Raw genomic sequence first — 21916 nt, forward strand, 5'->3', positions numbered from 1 at the left:
ATATCTCGAGCACACAGGTAAAGCGAAGATCGCACGAGCTCGATACGGCTTTGACAAAATCCATGGGGACTGCTTATAGGAAAAGGAATAAAATTGCGTTGATATCTCTAGCTAGAAAAAGACACATAGAGAATAACAATGAAAAACCTTTCGTTGAATACATTCATGTCGCTTAAAGATAACGAATGTCGTTCTTTCTAAATGTATATATATATACATATATCGAAGATTTTTCTAGGAGATTCTAAACACGTGAAGAATTCTATATAGAACTCGAACGATAAAGAAATCACGTCACGCGTTTCGCACGCGCCGATATCGAAGTATTGTCAGTATCCGTTGGCTTTTAGGAATTATTTTCAAAATCTACGATCAATATGTGGAAAGAAATAAATTCTACTTATTTTCCTTACAATCTGTCAGCATTTTATGAAAATCCACGTCGATAATGCATATATGAAATTCGAAATATATGAGATAAAGGATCAATCACAACGTATTGGAGAATAACGTGAGATCAGTTAGTTCGATAAGAGCCTTTGTAAAAAAGAAATGAACCGTATCTCGTTTCAAAGTTATACGGAAAGGTAAGAGAAAGCAAACGCATATGCACGATTAAATAAACGAAGGATTCGTTCTAATTCAAAACAATCCTGAAATAATACAAGCGTGAAGTTTTTTCGTAGAAATCGTCGGAACGAGCGGATTAAACGTAAGGATAAACTGTGTGCTTACATGGCCGGTGAATTTGTAATGAAAAACAAATTCGAGTTTCGTTGCCGTTCGAAAGACAACATTGATAAAAACCCCAGGATACCTGAAATAGATAGAAGAAGGATTGCGTGTAACATTTATACATACACATATGCATGTAGGTATATATACATCGTATTAGTAAATTCTATTGGAAGCGGATAAATTTATTTTAGTTATAAAAAAGAAAAATACTATTGGAGCTTTTTTGTTAGGAAAATACAAAAAATCGATATCCTCTCTACTTTAGTCACAAAAGAGAATTCCATTTTGAGTGGGACATGAAATCGATATTTCCTCTTCGTCTTATTTACCCAATGTTCGCGAAGGGTAAATTAACGCTCGTCTTCTGTTCTTGCGCTAACGTAAAGTACTCGACCGAATACACTAGCAATGAAGAAATTTACTGTTTAACGCCACGTAAATGGACTAAGCAAATACTGACCCTTTTTTTCCATTATACCATAACTCTATGATGTTATCCATTTAACGTCGTACTCAAACTTTTAATGCGTACTCTTTTCCTTCTTCTGGCTTATTATTCTTTTCCACTAGACCCTTTTCAAATATTGAATTTCTTTATCAAAACTTACAGTAATACAAAACTGTTCAAGTATATGTAATAACTAACTCGACGATTCTTATCACTGATCGATTAAAATTATCAATTATCAAAGGATAAATAAAGTCTCTTTGTATGCGGACATATTCCTGAGTTTCATTTACGAAGAAAAGGTTACATCCTCGGACACGAGTGTCGAACTTTCTCTCTCTCTCTCTCTCTCTTTCTCTCTTTCTTTCAGTATTTTCTCTCACTCTCTCTTCTGTACGATTCAGGATCCGCGTAATCGGGTGTATCATGATATGCCAGAAACTCACCCCGCAATTGCTCATTCCACCATGGCGCACTCGTTTTCGTCTCTCCCTTCGTCCGAAACATACACGAGGGATAGAGAAACAGAGAAAGAGAGAGGGAGAGAATAAGCGGGAAGGAAAAAGCGAGAGAGAAACGAAGATAGGTCCCTTGGCACGCGGCGAAGCGGAACGCGCGTATTTCGAACCTCCTCAGTTGAGCATGCGCGTGAGTGTGTATACGCTCTTACCATCTGTAGCGATATATTAAACGTTGGAATGACGTGTAGAGACGCGCAGAGATTTTCTAACGTATCGGAAAACAAGATTAATCGATTTTTATAGAAAAATTCGTATTTCATTTTTAACGATAATGCACCGAATTTAATTTCAATGTTGACATTTCTAATAAAATTACTTCGTATCTTTATATTGAATTTTTCGAAAAATTTTGTCCGATTATTAATATGACTTTATAGATAATATTTATTGTTAGGTTTTAATGGATATAACATTTAAAAATATACTACAAATAAATATTTATAAATCGTCATAAATGTTCCGTGTAATCTGATGGTACAAGGGATTGCTCGTAAAGTTCGTATCGTAAATAGAGTTATATTAAAAATATCCATAAAATATATTTTTATAGATTGTCACAAACTTATTAAACTATCAAATGTTATTATCGTTGTTTAATTAAACAACGATACTTGAAATTATTTAAATATTTTATATTAATACGTTCACGTTTTAATTAAATTAAAAAATATAATAAAATGTGTGGGGAAAAAAAGAATAAAAAAAAACTACTTACAGTTCGGAATGTCCAGGAGCACGCGACGTAGGAATATCCCTATCGGTCTGTTGTGATTGGTCGAGAATGCCACGAGGTATGTGCGTGCGTGTGTGCGCGCGCGAACGAGCGTGCAAGGCACACACGCGATTACGGAGGCTGTTCTTTGGTAAGCAGTGGGGGAGACTACACGCGTGTCTTCGCTTTTGCTTTTAGTTTCGTGCCAGTCGTTGCCGTTGCGACAAGGAGAATCTTGTCTCAAAAGTAGAAAGGGAGAGAAAAAAAGAAAGAGAAGAAAATAACATTGAATTTTATTCGCGTTTGGACTTTTTACATTTTTTTCAAAGAATTCCAATATCGAAATTGAATCAATTTGAAGAATATCGATAACAATTTTCACGATCACGAGACTTCATTTCTTTTCTTTTTGGCACGAAGAACGAAGCATCAAGGACATTTAAAAATTCCTAGCAGACGTTTATCCGCGAGGGCGGAAATTCGAAATGATTAGTCGTGTCATCCCATGGCTTTCGGAGTTTGCCAACTTTTTCCAGCATTAGACCAATGACAAAACGGCCAGGATTTATCGTGAACCCTCCGTAGGAGATATAAATAAGTGACGTTTCGATGTTTTCTCGGTAGTGGCAAGAACGGTGAGAAGACTTAAGCAATATACCAACCTAGCTCTCGTTTAACGATTCTAGATATTCAAGGAAATCCTATTGAGAGAATCTTCAGAGTTCGATGCACGGTTCTACTGAAAAGAGAGAAAGAGAGAGAGAGAAAGGGAGAGAGAATACGAGAACAGCAAAATTCTTCTAGAATTGTGAGAAATGTAAATAGAAGAGGGTAAGGGTTACTTGAAGATTTAGCCACCTGATCGTAGATCTAAATTGAACGATCCTTTGGTAGGAAAAAAACGATAACTTTATCTAAGAATAACGCGAAGAGGCGTTGAAAGAGAAACAAATAAGAATAAAAGGTTTATTCGTCTCGGAGATACGGGATCAAAGTTGAGATTCTTGCAAGAGAGGGTGGACGTGAAAGAAGAGGAAGAAAAAGAAAAAGAAGAAGAAGAAGAGGAAGAAAAGCACCGAAAAGAAGAGGAATAAAAAGAGAGAGATAAAAAAAAATAAAAAGTAAAAAATAAACATAAAATAAAAGAAATAAGATAAAGAAGAAAGAAGGATAAAAGAAAAAGTAAACTCTCGAGAGAAGAAAGGGAGAAAGAAAGGGACAGTCGGCGTCTAGATGTCTCCAACAAGGACCGAAAAAGTATTGACTAAGCTAAAGGAAATATCAGGCCGTTGCGAGGGAGATACGAAAGGGTTGCCGAACGGGAATTGAAGCGAGAGGACGAGCAGGAAGGGGACAAAGAAGAGAGGTCCGTTGGTTGGACAAAAAGTGCGACGGCTCGTTTTGTTAATCAAAAAGATTCCATGAGTCGGCCGCGACGTGTCCGGCGTAATAACGAGCACGTGTGAGGGAACGAGCCAGTATCTAACATCTTTACGAAAAAAAGGCTTACGAGGATCGTAAAAGAAAAAGAAACAAAAAAACAAACAAATAGAGAATAAAGCAGGAACGAACTCTCGTTGAAAATGTCGTACATTCGAAATACGAAAAATCTCGAGATCTATTTATCCGAATAATTTCGTTCTCGCTAAATCGAAAACGTGAATGATAGGATTCGTAAGTATTGGATCTTGTATTAAATGAGAATAAAAACTAAATAAGATACCGTAAAGAAAAAAGAGCACTATCAAGAATGAAAGGAAGATCTTGCGAAAAGAGCGAAAGCTCGCGATCGATTTTGTCGACCGCGGTGTATTCGTTGGAAAATCGAGTACGTCCAGAATTTATCAAGAGAAAACCTTCTCGTTGATTCGTTCGAGCTTGTAGCTCGAATGTTCATCAATCGAATGAGGAAAATCAGTAGTGGGGGTGGTGTTTCACACATTGGCAAAAACACCTGAGCTTGATTCGAGATGCGCTCCTCGATCGGACATGGTACCTTATCAACGAGTTTGCTGATATTTCTAACATTGCTAAAAACACAAACCTCCGAGGCAACTCCTATACAAGAAGAAAGTCCCTTTCAAAGCAAAGGTTAGAATTATTCTTATTTCTATTGATATGGTTTAGCCTAATTCATTTCCATTTAGTTCAATAATACTACAGTTAATATCTATCGATTTATTGATTAACGAACCAACGAGAGTCGCCTTTAGCACTGACCCTCGATCAGTTTTAAATAAACTACCAACTTAGCACCAAGCGTTCTACCACTTTACGCTGCGCAAACCGGAAGGATTTAAATAAACTCACGCGTACGGGCTCGCATTCGCGACCCACTGACTTTTTCGCCTTCGAAAACTTTCAACCGAAGCTTTGTTTTCTCTTACGTCTTACAACAAGAATAGACCTCTCTCTCACTCTCTTCTAACGTTCTACTTTCACTTTTTAAGATAATAATAGCGTTGCCTTTACGACTATTTTCCTTACCGCGGGAACCCGAACACATAATGTTTAGATAAGCTTCTCTCCTTTTTCTCTAATAGAACGCTGATCGATTGGAAATATTTTCCTCGGTGAATTTTAAACGAACCCGTTTAAATGTTAATACTTGATGAAAACGAAATAAATTTAACCGGTTAGGGGAAGGAGAGGTTCGAAATATTTATTTTAGCCAATAAAAAGAAACAATTTATTTTTACTTTCTATTTTTGTATTGTTGAGATATTTGTTTCATTTATAAGGTTAAACTTTTCCTTTCTCTGAAAAAACATACTTCGAAGATTAAAATGTAAATTTTTTCATTTAAAAATAATGGAAAATAGTTGAGAATCAAATATTGACCTAGATGTTATCTCACATAATTAAAAAGAAAAAAGAAGCAAACTAATTTTTAAAATTTGAGAGGTTCTCGTCGGACCAAATTTTGGAAATTTCCTTTCTAAACATAATTTCGTGAATCATTGATTTCAAGACCATGAAATGAACTTTCATTTATTAAAAGAAAATATGGTTAATTGCTTTTTGTGTTTATGAAGTATACACACACACACACACAAGCTTTTTGTAGATTTTTATGTCACACTCAGCTTTTCTGGTACGATAACCATCTTTTGCGACAAATTGATGGACGTAAAAACCAATTTCCATACGCAACAGCGTCCATATTATTTTTTAAATTTATGACACATTTCATTAAAAAAAAAAAAATCATAGCGATCTCTACCTGCTGCTTACAATTTATAATTTTTGGAATGGAAATGAGCACAAAGTGATTAAAAGGTTCATTCATACTTTTTTTAAATCCATGTATATATGGTTGCTAGAAAGTATACATTTTTAGTTATATTATTATTAATTGGTTTTATTTTTTCCTAGATGAGAAAGCTTTATTTTCATAGTTGGAAATGTTTAATTAATCTTTACAGCATTTATGCGCTGTCAACTGTATCATGATTATGAGCCTTGTAAGTAGTAAAGATGTTGTGGACCCTTGTTTGTGGAACTATCATGGAAAAGTGTTGTCCAAATTGTTATCATTGCATCTACTATCATTTTACTCGTTGAATTTCTTGTGATTTATCGTACGTGAGTTTTTATATACTCTGCTTTCCATTCTTCATACTCAGCAGTTGTTCTCAGTTTTTTTCACTTACTCGTAAATTTTACATGTACGCGTACACATACATAGCAAGTTGCAATCTTGTTATGTGTACACTGCATACATAACAAGATTGCAATAATATAACATGATGCAAAGAAAAACGAATGTTAGAAGATGTAATAATTGTTCAAATTGAGAGCACCAATCGTTGGCTTACAATTTTGTTAAATTTTATAATCGAAAATATATTTGATAACTTTCGGTAAGTGGTAAAAAAAAAAAGAATTATTTTGATCAAAAAAAGTCATGTGTTTAACGTTCTGTTCGATTCGTATAACGAAAGATGCATAAAAAAAAAGAATTGACTCTATGCGATAGGACAGGACGGATGATGATTTGATTTGGCAAGGTTCGCGACGTTGCTCATTTACCGAGACTGTAATTACATTATTAATCTCTGGTGCCGACGGCAAGATATCCTATTTCTTGAAAAAAAAAAAAGAAGAAAAAATTAAAATATTCTGCTAGGAATTTTTAGCGCGTCCACTCGTCATTTGCTTATTTTAGCAAACAGGTTACGGAAAGAAGAGATGTAATTTAAATATTTAAATTGCTCTTTGATGTTATTAATTTAATAGTAATTCAAATATTAAGCATTTCATGATCGTAAAGAAGTTAACTTGGAATTCCATGTTATGAATTCGCTACTACTTTAAATTTACCATCTTATAATTTTCAAATAAAATATTTTCTCGGTTAAACTTAAGGAAAAGGAAAATGAAATGTATTATATTTCGTTAAATACGTCAAATAGATAATCTTGGATTAGATAAAAAAAAAGAACGTAATAAATTTGAAGAATTGAACGAGACACGTAATTGGAACGCCTTTAATTATAGCACACTCGACCTTTTTACTCGAATTCTTTGATATCATTTTGCATAATAACCTTGGATATTAGAAAGATCTTTCGTTTAGATAAAATGTCAAAGGAGCTCTGACGAATCGATGAATATCTTCTACTCGTAGTTTATTTTCGGCACCAATCCCTTGGATTTCATACCAAGTTCGAGAACTCAGCTGGCTTCAAGTTCGAAGCGAAAGAATTTGCACGATTTATTTTCAGCGGGTGTAAGAAAAAAGACGAGTGTCGCCCCTGTTATATAGAAAGAAAGATCGTTCGCCATCTGGGAAATTCTATAACGAAATGATATACGTTTGTATATCAATACATTTGAAAAATGTGTAAATTTTTGTTTATTCAAGATCGTATTTAAATATGATTTTCAATAATATTTGAAATTTATTTTTCATCGCAAAAATGGAAATGACTATTCTATTAATATTCCATCCGATTTAGCCGTTGTCCGTAATCAAAATATTCAGAACGATTTATTGATCACGATTGCATGCCACCCAAGAAGATATGGTAAATAGATATTGTATTTGCTGAACAGTTAAAAGTCAAGTAGCAAGGGATTTATTGCAAAAGGTTTTCTGGTAAATGAAAACGTATATAGTTCAAAACACAAGCTTGAGAACGAGAAATCTTTGTTATATTTATTATTTACTTGTCGTTTGAAATTTTATCCCGTTTAATTTTTCTCGAATATTTATCTTAAAATTTTAAATATCTTTTCTCTTTAATCTTTTTATTTTTTTCATATAAATTTAAATAAGTATTATATAATTGTAAATGCTTTTCGTTTGATTTTATGCGCCAAGTAATAAAGTTAGTAAATCAACACGAGTGATTGCCCATGTAATTGAATGCTATTCCAGCGTTACAAACGTAGCCAAGGTTATATCAAACCAAGTCGAGCGTAATTCCATTCAAATGATTATTCCGAAAGTTGATATGTTGAGCTATAGTTATGAAAATGGTTCATAACCGAATAATTTAGTCTCTAACTTTCTCAAGTATATAAATGCTTACTTCAAAGGGTAAAAGAAGAAAGAGAGAGGATGATCATTAATTTAAACCAAATTTATATAAACTATTAAAAAATTAGTTATTTCATAGAAGAAAAAATGATTTAAGAGTTTATTTATCAAAATGCATTTTAGTCTCGTAATACAAAACTCAAAAATAATTCGTCCATTCATACGTAAAAATACAATTTAATTTGTGACTTGTTCCGACAAAAATTTGATTATCTAGATTGGGTTTAAATAATAAATTGTAGGAAAAACGCGTGGCTCTCTTTATGAAAACGCACCATCTGCTTTGCAGCTGCTCACAAAGATCTTTATCGACTGCGTTATTAATCGATGAATAATTTTCAAACGTAGATATATAAGCTTGTGCCATTTTTCGTAATATTATTGAATTCTTTACTAATTAGATCTTTATATTTATTATTCAATTAACTTCATGTTCCTACAACATTATCGATTGTTTTAGTAATTTATTCAACGATTAGTTTTTTACGTGTGCTCATTTCCAAATTCTAGGATAATATACTTCAACGTTAAATAATATTAGCTGAAGTATTATCAAAACGTTACTTTCCCATCCTTTAATTTATCACATAACAACAAGACAAAATATTCAATATTTTCCCTGCAACAAGTGAAAATCGAATCGCGTAAATATGTAAATGCGTAGATAACCGTGTTCAGATTGTCGAAATATTAATCTCGATAGGTGAAACAAGTGGTGGAAATGATGAGTGACATAATAGAATGTGCGAAGCCATAGAGGGTAAAGAATTAGATGATTGATTAGATTAACATACAAAACGGTCATGTAAACGCCCTTATTCTTTTACATGAGCCCTTGCGGCACGACACGAAAAGTAGATTCGTTAAAAGGGAAAACCGACGTTAACCTGGATCGCACCCAAGAGAAAAAGAAGATAAAAGGGCAGGAGAGGATAATAAGGGAGAGGATGAGGGTAAGAATAAGAAAGAAAAAGAGAGAGAAAGAAAGAGAGAAAGAGCATCGGAAGAAACTGAAAAAATGATCAACGGAAAAGATTAATTTGTGGTTTGTGTAAACGAAATTATTTTCCAGCTAAAAAAGATAAATGATCGTAAAATAGTGTACCTTCTGAAATAAGGAAATGTAAATCTAAGTAACCACCTGTCGGTTGTGTAGAAGATAAATCTTTCTTCTCACCACTTCAAGTGTGTATTTGCAGTCGTGAGTGTTTTCTTTGCACATCCACAAGAACGAATAAAAGAAACGATTCAATTAACGTTGTTAATTGATAAATTTCTTATACCATTGCTACTGACACTAAATTATCTAATGTTAAAATAAAATATTTTATTACAGACGAATCATTTGACTTTTGACAATTTTTTATTAGAACACCTATAAAGATCGTGTCAAAAAAGAAAATGTAGTTACAGGTTCTAAATGGATAAGAAGAAGCATCGATTCGATGTGCGACGTTTCTGTGCTACTCGAAGTCTTATCGGAAAACTGTACTTCTTACGGATGGAATGGCAACAGGTGTTGGTCGCTTGCAGTTAGAATCAAACAAGGGAAGTGGTAGAGGAATGTAGCAGGTAGACATACTTGCGAAGGACAGACCTATTTTAAACGTTCCAATAACTATCACAGATCCTTTAAATTCCATTCTCAAATAATCTTGTCCCTTTTCCAAGAATTTAAATAATAGAATATCTATACGATATTAAGAATAGTTAATTATTTATTTTCTTTAAAATATTCAGAAACAGAAGGAGAGTGAGAAAATAAAGAAAATGAAACCATTAAAAAAAAATAATGATTCGAGAAAGTTAAACAACGAGAAATAATAAGTTTAACATAAAACACAAAGAAGAGAAAAATATAAAAGTCAAGTTTAATCAAAGCAGGTCATCTCTTTTCTTTTCTTAGTTCTTCCTCGGATATCTACATGATAGATATTTAGTTAAATAAAGAAAAACTTCAAAAGAATTAAAACGCGTAATTTTATTTAACGTAGATTTGCACACCGCTATGTCAAACTGGATAGAAAGAAAGAAAGAAAGAACGAATGAAAGAAAGAAAGGAGTTAAAAAGAGACTAAAACAACGCATACGAAAATAGATGAGTCAGCGGAAGTATGGTTTCACAACGAACGTGATACAAAAATAGCTATGTTATCCTTCGAAAAACTATTATTTACATAACTACATTTTACTTTGTCGAAGATATCTTTTTCAAAGTATATGCATATAAAATCTTGTTAATATCGAACATTGCTTTTATGCACATTTTAAACAAGTAAAGAAAACGAACCCGAATGTCTCTGGGATTTTATCTGGGTCAAGAGGGTTATAAAATAAAAAAAATAAAAAATAAAACAAGTAAAAGTAGAAGAGAAAGATAAAAAGGGACAGGATGAAAAGCACCCACTTGGGTCTTGGTTAATCTTGATTAGCGGAAAATGTAGGTTCCTGTTGATTGTCAAGTCTTGCACGCGCAACCCCTGGCTCTCTTCCCCTTTTCCTTTTCTTTCAAACGAGTTGAAGTTTTTGTAAGAAATTGTCGTCAAAAAAAAAGGAAGACGAATAATCGATCCACTCCGAAGATAAATTTGTAATAAGCTAACTGAATTCGCTGTCTCTGTTGTGAGAAAATAGGTGGACAAGAGGGTGGATATTGGAGGAGAATGAGGAGGAGAGAAGAAGCAGGAAGGTTTCGCGAAGCGACGAAACGTCCTGTCGGGACGACAAACTAGTTTCGGTCGTTTTGTCTGTCAGCAGCGCGTTTCAGTAAAGAGGACGAAGAAGTTGTATGTAGGGAAAGGGAGGAAACGAAGCCGGAACCGCTGACGCGGCGAAGGAAAAATAAAAGTACCTACACGAATCGCCTTTATGTATACCGTGAGAGAATCCTTCGAGAATGTTCTTTATTGTCATCGCAAAACGTTTTTCTACAATAAATTAATCTTTCCACGCTTTTCCCCATTTCTTGTCTCTTAAAAAGTTTATTCCAACATTTGTCTTAAAGTGCACCTCTTCTGTTGTTTTTATTTTTTTTTTCTATACCTTATTTTTATTACTACCAATTGTACTTATTTTTAATGAATTGTATGATACGTACAAAAGATTTGTTGGCTTTAATTAAAGTTTATCTCTTTCCTCGATTATGCATCACGTAGAATGTGACTAAGCATTTTTACGATTCTCGAAGTAAATGAATAGAAAATTGAGTAATTTTTTCCCCAGAATAAACAATTTATAAATTGATATAATTTTTCAGCTTTTTATGACGCAGTTGTAAGAGGAAAAAAAAGGAAATATGTTTGTTCGGGTTAAATGTTGAACGGGGGATGTTGCATAAATTCTTGCCAAAATCTATGCAAATATATCCTTTCTCTTCAATTTATAGAAGTAAACGCTTGCCAAGTTTTATTTCTTCTTTTTATCTAACACTATATTTATCAAGTGCTTACCTTTATATCCGAAGGAGGCCCGAAAATTTTATGCAGATGAATATTTTACATCGTGAGAAATCAAATTCATTGAAAATTTTACTCCCTCGAGTAAAGATCTTTTTTAATGAAGCTGTTTCTTTTTATTCTTTTCCATCACTTTAGATAGTATTCTTTCATCATCCAACGATCAATGATCTTATTATATTAAGAGCTGTAAATTTTCTTTTTATTTCTTTCGTCTATTTATATAACACTTTTAACGAAATTAAAATTATACTCACAAAATCGAGATCATTTACATACACGCGTCTACAAAGAAATAACATAAAATCTTTATTGAAAATTTGTATTCAAGTAAGTTACCTTTGTAAATTCTCTCAGGTAGGAGGTTGCTTTTGAAAGAAGAATGATGAATCTAGGTTCAATACACGATTCTCTGAGTCGCGTCGTGTTTCGCACGAGCGCGATTTAAACTTAGATTCACGAAGATGTTATGAGGCACGATACGCGGAGGAAATAGAAACGATAAACCGCCATGATCCTTGACGTTGTTCGCTACCACGTGCGTGAGAACTTGGTGTTAAAGTACACTCTGGTATGCCATTGACAAGTGACTCTTTATTCCTTTCTAGTATTATACCTTCTATTCCAATACATACCTTATCTTTTTATCTTTCTTAATAATACTTTGATATTATTTTCTTTTCTTTACAGCACCTGTCAAATTGATATGGGCCAACGAGGGAGATGACGTTGAATTACCATGTGACATAACACCTCCCACTCCTAATGATTCTGTTAACATGGTACTCTGGTTTAGAGATAGTGCTGGCATACCTCTTTACAGGTAATCTTACAACATACAATTAATTTTTATTAATTAAAAATTTATTACGATTGCAAGGTATTCTAAATGTTACAGTTTACAGAACTTGAAACTGATATTATGATAATTTATCAACTTTTATAAATATCTTCGTGTTTTAATTTCATATAAAATAATTATTTATCAATTATTTGAAAAACTATTACTATAATCGTACACACTAAAAATATTAACGTTTATCAGATTAGAAACTGATATTATTTTGTCCATTTTTATGAATACCATTTTGTTTTAATTATTCAAAGACCTAGCCACTTTACGATTACCCTTTTTTGTCAAATCACTATAATTGACTTAATAAAATGGATATGTAACTCGTTTGGAAAAAAGTAAAAAAGATCTGTATATTGTTGACTTTAGATTTGGTAAAATGGCGAGGCCTCTTTAGTGGTATTGGATAGATGTGAGAAATGTTCTTAAAAATGTGACTGTAAATCCTTTAGAAGAGAAAGTAAAATGATATATTTTATTTTAATTTGATATAAATTGGTATTATTTTTAACTGCACATATATGTCTACTGAGAATATCATTTATCAAAGTGTCAAGATATATTTCTTTCTTGACTATTAATATGTGATTACGAGAAATAAGACATTTTTTGGCATCACTTAAGATTCCTGCATTGTCTTCCTGATTTCGTAGAAGTTAGAAAATGATTCACACAACAAGATTTTTTTCAAAGCTCATAATACTCGGGTACTGACCGCAAGCAAGCGTTATTGGGAGATACCATTGTTCTGATGCTGCATCTCGAAATATCTCACAATCTAAAACAAGCGGTCTCAAATCGTACGGCTCTCTATATTATCTTTTATCTAAATTTCTAAGATCATTACAAAACATAATATTTGACACGACTTGAACTTGTAACTAAACAAACTACTACCACGTATTGATTTTCGTTCTATAAGTAATATCAGAATTTTCAGTATTTTTCATCTAAATAAGTTTCTATACAAAATTGTTTATACGAAAAATCTGACAGTAGAGTATTCGGTTGGTAAATAAATATCACTATTTTTGATATTTGATAGGAAAATAAACAGAAGTAGCATTTTTTGCTAAAAATTTAAATAACTACTGTTGACCGACAAAATATGTATCTTAGTTTTTCTATTTCGAGAGAAACAGAAAAACTGCACAAAAGTATTTTAATATTAAATTGTCAAATCGGATATATCAAATGTTTAGGTAATCAATAAAATAGAACAATTTAATGAATAAAAATTCACATAAAAGATACAATTAAACCACTTGCCAAGCGGTCATTAAAAAAACGGATTAAGTCAGATTAGTGATATATATTGATATATTTTGAAAGAATTTGGTTAATCGGAAGCGTTGATGGAAATTGGGTTGATGAAATTCGTGAACGTTGACCAATCACAAAAATAGAGCAAACTTATCGAACATGCGTTTTCGTCTGACGCGTTTATGGAAACGTGACGTTAGGTTCAACGAGTTTATTTACGAAAACGAAGTAACTTCGATCGTAAAGAAAAAGAACTTGTTGAAAAACTATAGGCATGCGTGTCGCCATTCGCGCATCATTAAATACTCGTATACAGTCAGAAAAAAATTGTTTTTTACTATACTATTTATGAAATTCACTCTGAAACGTTTTACAAGAGAAAGTTTACAAATATGTATACAGCTTATATATTAAAGTATTTTATAAATATGTGTATATATAGCAGAACACTTAATAATAGTTTACTAGTTAATTTTATCTCATTAAAACTTTCATTTTGCATTTACTTTCAATTATCTTATTTATTTAGAAGGAAATGTATAAAAACAATGATAAAAGTACACACATCTTTTCGTACATAAAAATAAATTACAAAACTACTAAAGCACTGCTCTCAATTCATTTAAAAATTAACAATTATTTGTAATAAAAGATGTATGGAAATAAAAATATAATAATTATTTGTAAATGGAAAACCACTTTACTTCGTGGCTCGTTATTTTTCATATATGTTGTTTTTTTTTTTCAAGAGATATTACATTTTTCATTGTATAAATAATATATAAAATTTTTAATATATATGGATACACATTTAAAATGTTTAATCATACTATTGAATAGGATTAAATTGGTGAAAAGAGAGATTCTGATATTGACATATATAAAATGGGCTGGTGTGTTTTTATCAGCTGTCAATATACGTATGTAAATACATAAATACATTTCCTAACTCAAAAATGTCATAGCTCCCTTTTATTTAACCTAACATTTTTTATATTCATTGCTTACTAGCATATAGAAAATTATTCTAAGCTAACTAGAAACGATAAAAATTATATCACTATTTCTAATAATTGGTTTAAAGTAAAGTTAACTGAATTTTTCTCACATATAAACATAGGAACCGTAGGAAAAAAGAAAGAAAAATAAAATAAAAAGATTATTAAAGGGTAACGAACAGGTGACGTTTTAAACAGTATAGAAAACAGATTTCTCTTTTGCATAGACTTTATGGCTTTGTTTATTCATTCGATGCTTGCCTATGAGACCTAGAATTTCTCGATGAAAAACAGGCATAGCAGATGAGTAAAAGGGAAAGAAGAAAAAGAAAAGGGAAAAAACGAAGAAGATGGAACGACGAATAGGCGTTTCAAACTGCGTCGAAACGTACGCTCTCTGTTTTTTTTCCTCGACAATTATATTTAATAGTATGGTTAGAAAGAACTTCCGTTCGCTTTGTATCAATTCCACAACTTTGTGAAGACGTTTAAATCTACTACGTTCCATGAATTTCAATATTTTAACGAAAATGATTTTTTATCTTTTATAATAACTTCAAAAATAAGAAAAATAAGAAAAAGAATTTGAAGAATGTCACCATGTTTGTTTCGATTCATTTGTATATTTCTACCTTTTCCTGTCTTTTTCGAAGCTTGTCATTTCACCATAAAGATTTCTTGCTTAGATTGCATAACGCGTTAGTCCTAAGCGGCAAATCTAAATCTGAGCATTCAGCCTGCCAACTATCCTTTTTCCGTCCTAGAATAGATACCAGTTTGCGAGTTAGTCACCAAGATTCACCGGGCTTATGGTAATACTGTTTACTCTGGTATATAAGTTCTATCGAATTTGGATGGTATCCATGAAATCATTTCCTGGAAAATTTCACAATTTTCTTGCAATTCGTATAATTTTTAGCACGAATAGGAAGTAACTCTAAATCCAATCTTTCTTAAAGATTATTAGATTTGAAGTAAAAATACAACAGGTGTTAAGAGTTAAACGAGTGATATTAGATATTAAAAGTTGAGTTTATCATGAAACTTCTAAAACTAAAAATAATAACGATACTTGATATTTCTCTCATAACAAACTTTCCATAGCCTAGATGCAAGAAGCGGTAACTTAAGCGACGCATTTCATTGGGCCGACAGCGACGACCTTGGAAGGAGAACTTACTTTCAAGTGGGCGACGGTCAACGATCAAAATTGAAGATCACCAAAGTCAAATATAAGGATCAGGGTTTATACAGATGTAGAGTTGACTTTGTCGACTCTCCAACAAGAAATTTCAGAGCAAATCTCACCCTCGTCGGTAAGTAGAGTTGTATAATATTACGTGTTTTAAACTGTTGATGGTTTAACAAAAATAATAAAAGAGAGTTGACGCGACTATATCTATAAGTATATTTATAATTATTCGTACAATCTAGAATAAAGTTTGAAATTAAAACGTAGATGATAACTATAATTGACATTTTCAAAGGACAAATAAATAAAAGTTAATTAAAGATTTTAATCTGATCCGTAAAATTGTGTTAGATCACACGGGTCAGTGTCTGCTTAAGTTAATAGGAAGCAATTAAAATCTACTCTATGCTAAACGATCTTACTATTATAACCATGATTCCAAGAAATATCATTAGAGCGGACCCCTTGTATATTTTTCAGAGGAACCGACGAGACCAGTAATATACGATGCGCAGGGACGTGAGGTAACTGGGATAGGCGGCCCTTTTCTCGAGGGTTATGGTCTACTTTTGACCTGCCAAGTTTCTGGAGGTAAAACTATATTTATCATTCATGCTTACGTTTCATAAATATGTAAAGTATCTTCCTCAAATGAATATCGAATGATTTTTCAACTGTAGGAAAACCGAAACCATCGGTAACGTGGTGGAAGGACGGTGAACTACTCGACGGTGTAGTCGACACTCCAACAGATGATTCCTTGAGCAAATTCACAATAAATCATCTCTTCATTGGCAACATTACTCGGTCGTTATGGGGCACAAAACTTGAGTGTAGAGCTCAATCTGCGCCTATGACGAAACCTATCATTCGAGAAGTACCTCTTGATATTTATCGTAAGTAGTTATTTGAAATAATATGTACATTTTTGATATTAACAAACCATTGAATCAAAATAGATATTTTTTTTATCCATTTGGAGAGTAAAGTTATTTATGTGAAATAGAAAAATATTGAAAGGTTTCATTTGATTTTAACCGGTTATCTTGTTTACGTAGAAGTTTCTATAATTTGGTTGTATTCAAAGGTACGTTTTCGAAGCTAAACGTATTGTAAATGCCGTTTCTAACCTCTAATGCAGATTTCTCAATTTAAAATTAGAAAGACCAAATTATGACGCCCTCCAAGGTCACTCCTTTGATTTCAAGCACGTTCTAAAGGGCACTCGGAACGGAACTATCTTCAACTTTTTGCTTTGTAGTAAAAAAAGAAATATCTCGCTTTCGTTTCATTGCATCTCTGACGTTATATATTTTTGAGTAATGTAAAAAAGGGAAGAAAAGAAATAATAATAAAAAAACAAAATAATCGGATCACACACTTTCGACAATCTTTACGATCGAAAGTGAAAGGAACATTTACACCGACGTAAGCGAATATCTTGAGAAGAAAAATTTAGTTGAACTTGCTGACGAGTAGAAACGTGGAAGCTCTTCTACGATGATATCAGCGAAAAAGCTTTATGCGACCACGAAGAAAGAAGTTTAAATTTAGGAGAGGCAAGCGAACCGCAGCGGAAGCAAAGCGAATTCCGGCGGTTTCGCGCGTTCTTCTCCTTAACTCCTTTGGCGGCTGCATTTCGTAGAATTGTCGTCGAATATAAAAATACACGCCTCAAATGCCGACCAGACGAACGCTTCTTTTCGATCGTTAATTTCGTTTCCTGTAAAAATACTTTTCTATTTGATGAAGCATACTACCGATTTCAAAGAATTAATTTTTAATTTAAAAAAAAAAAAAAAACGATAAATTACGATGAAACGTAAAATTTACTTTTGAAGAAATATCATGCGAGATTTATTTTCACAATTAAATTAAATGATATTGTACGTTAAATTGTTTTATTCATTCATTCGTTTCTTTTCTTTTAAGTTAAACCTGCCGTGGTGAAAATTACCCTAAGCGACAAAGAGATGTACGCCGGTCATCCGATTGGAGCGAAATGTGAAACTTGGGGTAGTTCTCCAGCTGCCAGAATTATATGGAGATTAGGTGACGAGGTGATCGGTGATCCTATCGTTTCTATTACTCAAAGAAGTAATTCCACCGTCAGCAAGATCGTTCTTACTCTTAATAAAAATGACGATGGAAAAGAACTTACTTGCAAAGCTGAAAATCCTCGATTTCCTGGCGGTGTTCTCGAAGAAACGAAAATTCTTTACGTTCATTGTGAGTTATTAGAAATCATGTTGAAATTCGATTTATCTAGAAATTTTTCAATTTTATTTCTTATAATATTAATTGATAGACGCACCAGTTCTAACGGCTCACCTAGCAACAGGATATATTCTAGACACATTAAGAGAAGGGGATGATCTGAAATTGATCTGCAATATTCAGAGCAATCCTCCACCGACAAAAGTTATTTGGTATCATAATGTAAGTATTTTTCTTCCGCAATAAATTTTGATTCGAAACGAAATCATTAGAGATAATAATAAAGAACAAAATTTTTAATTCAGGATGTACGATTAGAGCACGACGTGAGTGCCGGTATTTTGATATCCTCAAATACGCTCACTCTGCGTGTTCTCACTCTCGACCACTCTGGTGAATATTCTTGCGAAGCTAGAAACTTTGTTGGACAAGGACGAAGTCCACCTATTCTTATTTACATGAAGTGTAAGTTGCTATATAATTAACAGAAAAAATAATTTTATAATTGTTAAAAAACCAAGATAAAAACCTAGCTATTCGATAATGCGAATAGATGCTCCAAGATGTAGAGAGGGTTATGAGAGGCGAGAAATAATGGCTGCTAAACGTGAAATGGTGACCATAAGATGCGAAATCGAAGCAGATCCAGACGACTTGATTCGATTTTCCTGGAGCTTCAATGGAACGCGAAGCGACGTCCTACCGCTACCAAATTCAAGAGTTCGAGATAATGGCCTCGTTAGTTTACTGGATTACACTCCCAATGCGGATACCGATTACGGTACTCTCGCTTGTTGGGCTAGTAACAGTATAGGAAGGCAAAGGCTTCCATGTTTGTTCAACGTAATACCGGCAAGTAAGTACTATTATTCATCAACAAAGTTGATCAAATGACTAACCTGATAGGCATATACATACCTACAAAAATATTTTTGTTACCTGCTACCTAAATTCTTACTTTCTTGTTTCATTAAAGGTGGATACAAGTATCTGTAACATAAAATTGAATACATTAAAATTATTAATGTTTATATTATTCAATACAGATTACTCATTGTCAGTAGATGACCAACAATTCTTGACCTAATTTAATTTTGTTATGATAGATAAATACAAGATTATTTTTAATTTTAAAAAACGATTTTTTTTATGAAGCTTTATATTAGGATATTTTTTGTTGTTGTAGAAACGCCACAAACACCCATGGACTGTTCGTTACACAACGAAAGCACTTCCTTAGAAGTAAATTGTATTCCTGGTTCGGACGGTGGTTCACCACAACACTTCCTCTTGGAAGTTCGCAGTTCCTTTGGTAATTCTGGCATCGTACAGGTCATTCCACAAACTCTTCAAACGCCACAGAGCGATCAAGGTGTAGTGAGCGAAGTACCGCCTATATATCAAGAAATAAATCCAAATCCTATCTTTCGACTTCACGATCTCGAACCAGGCTATGATTATACTCTCTACGTATATGCAGTCAACGGACGTGGAAGAAGCGATCCCGCTCTTCTAAAACACGTACAAGTTGCTGAACCAATTGGTGGAAAATTAGAAAGCACTGGTATTTTCCTCGAAGATTTAAAGAAAGCAATTCCTCAAGTCGATTCACAAAGCATGATCATCGTAATCGCTTTTATAGGTAGAAAAACTCTGAAAAGATTTCAACAATAGATTTTTAGAATGCATCTCTGTATTAAAATACAATTAAATATATTTTTACCTTGTTTTTAAATGTAGGTGTAGCGGCGTTGATTTTAGTATCCATCGGTGTAGTTATTGGATTGGTGATTTGCAGAAGAAGATCCAATAGGCCCGTTGTTTCTAGTCCTGACGATTTCACTAGGCCAACTTATATATCCGCGCAAAGAATCGAACCTAGAATTAGGTATACGACCGATGGCAGACACTCGCAGAGAAGAAGCTTATACGTCGAAGAAAATCGAAACGGTAATTTATAAATTATTATTCGATTAATATTTTAAACCATCGTATATAACTGTGCAATATAAGATGCAAATAGAACAAACAGGTACACGCTTGACAAACTTTCGGCATACTGCCTACAAAAGACAAAATATTATATGATTTGGAGAAATTGGTAAATTTCTAAAGTTTCTTTTATAAACATATATTGATTAAAACATTTAATTAAAAAATTATGAGATTATTACGAAGAAAATTATGAATTAAACGAAGTAAATAAAAACATTTATTTTTTTTTTTACAGATGCAGATATTTTGCAACAAGTAGAAGTCGATTTGCAAGTCTAATTGTAAAAATTTGAAACGAGCTACGTGACTTCCTTGCGAAAGCATAATCGTATCACCAGTATTTTAATTAAGAAAATGAAATCTATAACAGTAATTTTCTCAATATTTCTGATCAAGTCGCGAAGTATAAGTATTAGCATAGATAGTATTATTTTCCTAAAAAGAAAATTATAATATTGTACAGGATATTTCTGTCGACAACAAGTGAAATTTATTAATAAACACTATAAATATTTTCAATATTTTAATTCTAATTGTACATTATAATATTAACATTAGGCGTGATAATTAAGATAATACAATTAATAATAAATTAATATAAAAAAAACAAAAGTATAAATCGCTTAGCCAAAGATCAATGTACATTTATTTTTCCACGGCTTTCGTGATACATGCGTATTGTAATTCCAATCGTAATTCCTTCTTTTGTCGTAAGCGTACTCTAGATGTAAGTAACTTATAAAACGTTATACCTCATTCAACAAAGCAAGTATATTATAAGTTTATCGTTAAGAAAGTGCAATTAGTGTAGCAATAGTAAAAAAGTATCGTGTAGATAAAATTTACCTTGATTTTCTATATACAACTATGTACATATTTTTGCGTAAATAATTAAATAATAAAATACATTGTACATTATGAAGATCGTAATAACAGTACTCTATTCTTTTCAATTAAATTTACACATCTAGTATTATGTCAAATAAAAATTCAACAATTTCTCTATCAATTATAACAGTTGTTTTTATTTCCAAGAAATAATTAAATCTGCATGAACAAACCGACACGTTAATAAATACGATCAACTACTTTCAAAAAGTACTATATGAATAAACACATACGAATAATCGATTTAATTGAGTCAAGTTACGGTCTATGAACGGAAAAATCAGTTAGTGGAAAGTACTCGATAAAAGTCGTTCGACCAGTTGCGTTCGAGCACTTTCGATCGCGTCAATTATTTTAAACGCCGCAATCAATCTACATGTATGCAGATTGAGCGCATATATATATAGAAAATAGTATAATCGTGCAAATTTCAAAAAGCGTCTATTCAAATTTGTGGCAACCATCGATCTGCTTGCGTTCTGTCGAAACTTTTTACAATAATTTTGTGAACGAATCTGCTTTACATTCATGGTCATTCGCCGAACATTTTCCACGAAGACCAGTCCAACAGTCCATTAACGTAAACCTCATCAACGTCAGAATAATCATATCACAAAACAGGACAGATATTCCATTTCCACAAATTAGCACTCGCGCGTGGTTATGAATCGGAGAATGAATACCATTAGTGACGCCGGTAATACTTTCGCTAATGGCGTTTTGCGTCTGGCAATAATTTTTCGTTAGGAAAATCTTTCCAAATTCGTTGAAATCCGGTGTCTGAAAAATAATTCGATTCCCGACAATGAGAAAATACATTGTTGAGATTATATTATTAATTTATACATTTAACATCCTTTTAAAAAAATAATTATAGAAGTAAAAAAAAGTGTAATTCATTAATTTGCATTTGTTATCGTATAAAATTCCCCGTTATTTTTTTTTTTAAATTTATTAATATTACCTCTATCCCTCGAATATATAAATATGAAATTTTCTAGTTAAATAAAATTAAAGATAATTAATAAAATTGATAAAACGATTTATTTTAAATTAAATATTTTATTGCTAATTTGTAGGATAACAATGTG

The 21916-nt window shown here is 32.5% G+C and overlaps 1 protein-coding gene across 4 annotated transcripts; it reads left to right on the forward strand.

The window, feature by feature from the left end:
• Positions 1-2562: 2562 nt before the first annotated feature.
• On the forward strand, positions 2563-20859 carry side (motor axon guidance molcule sidestep). 4 transcript variants are annotated; one of them, XM_015316058.2, is made up of 13 exons: positions 2563-4510; positions 11777-11990; positions 12110-12242; positions 15643-15849; positions 16206-16316; positions 16406-16621; positions 17658-17954; positions 18034-18164; positions 18248-18407; positions 18496-18798; positions 19129-19584; positions 19683-19892; positions 20173-20859. In XM_015316058.2, the coding sequence occupies exons 3-13, from the start codon at positions 12185-12187 to the stop codon at positions 20214-20216; spliced, it is 2193 nt and encodes a 730-aa protein (XP_015171544.2). In that variant the 5' UTR covers positions 2563-4510; positions 11777-11990; positions 12110-12184; the 3' UTR covers positions 20217-20859. The 4 variants fall into 4 exon arrangements, with proteins under 4 accessions (XP_015171544.2, XP_015171543.2, XP_089028010.1 ...); XM_089171885.1 differs by having other exon boundaries at positions 2564-4510; positions 15638-15849; XM_015316057.2 differs by lacking the exon at positions 11777-11990 and having other exon boundaries at positions 15638-15849.
• The last annotated feature ends 1057 nt before the right edge of the window (positions 20860-21916 follow it).

This window comes from Polistes dominula, unplaced genomic scaffold, assembly GCF_049000335.1.
Source record: "Polistes dominula isolate Pdom_NZ unplaced genomic scaffold, Pdom_raw_medaka contig_73, whole genome shotgun sequence".
NCBI lineage: Eukaryota > Metazoa > Arthropoda > Insecta > Hymenoptera > Vespidae > Polistes > Polistes dominula.

Coding starts and splice junctions, on each gene's coding strand:
- side (XM_015316057.2), top strand. CDS start 4,390: ATGCGCTCCTCGATCGGACATGGTACCTTATCAACGAGTTTGCTGATA. Junction 12,243..15,637: donor GCTGGCATACCTCTTTACAG/GTAATCTTACAA, acceptor AACTTTCCATAG/CCTAGATGCAAGAAGCGGTA. Junction 19,585..19,682: donor CATCGTAATCGCTTTTATAG/GTAGAAAAACTC, acceptor TTTTAAATGTAG/GTGTAGCGGCGTTGATTTTA.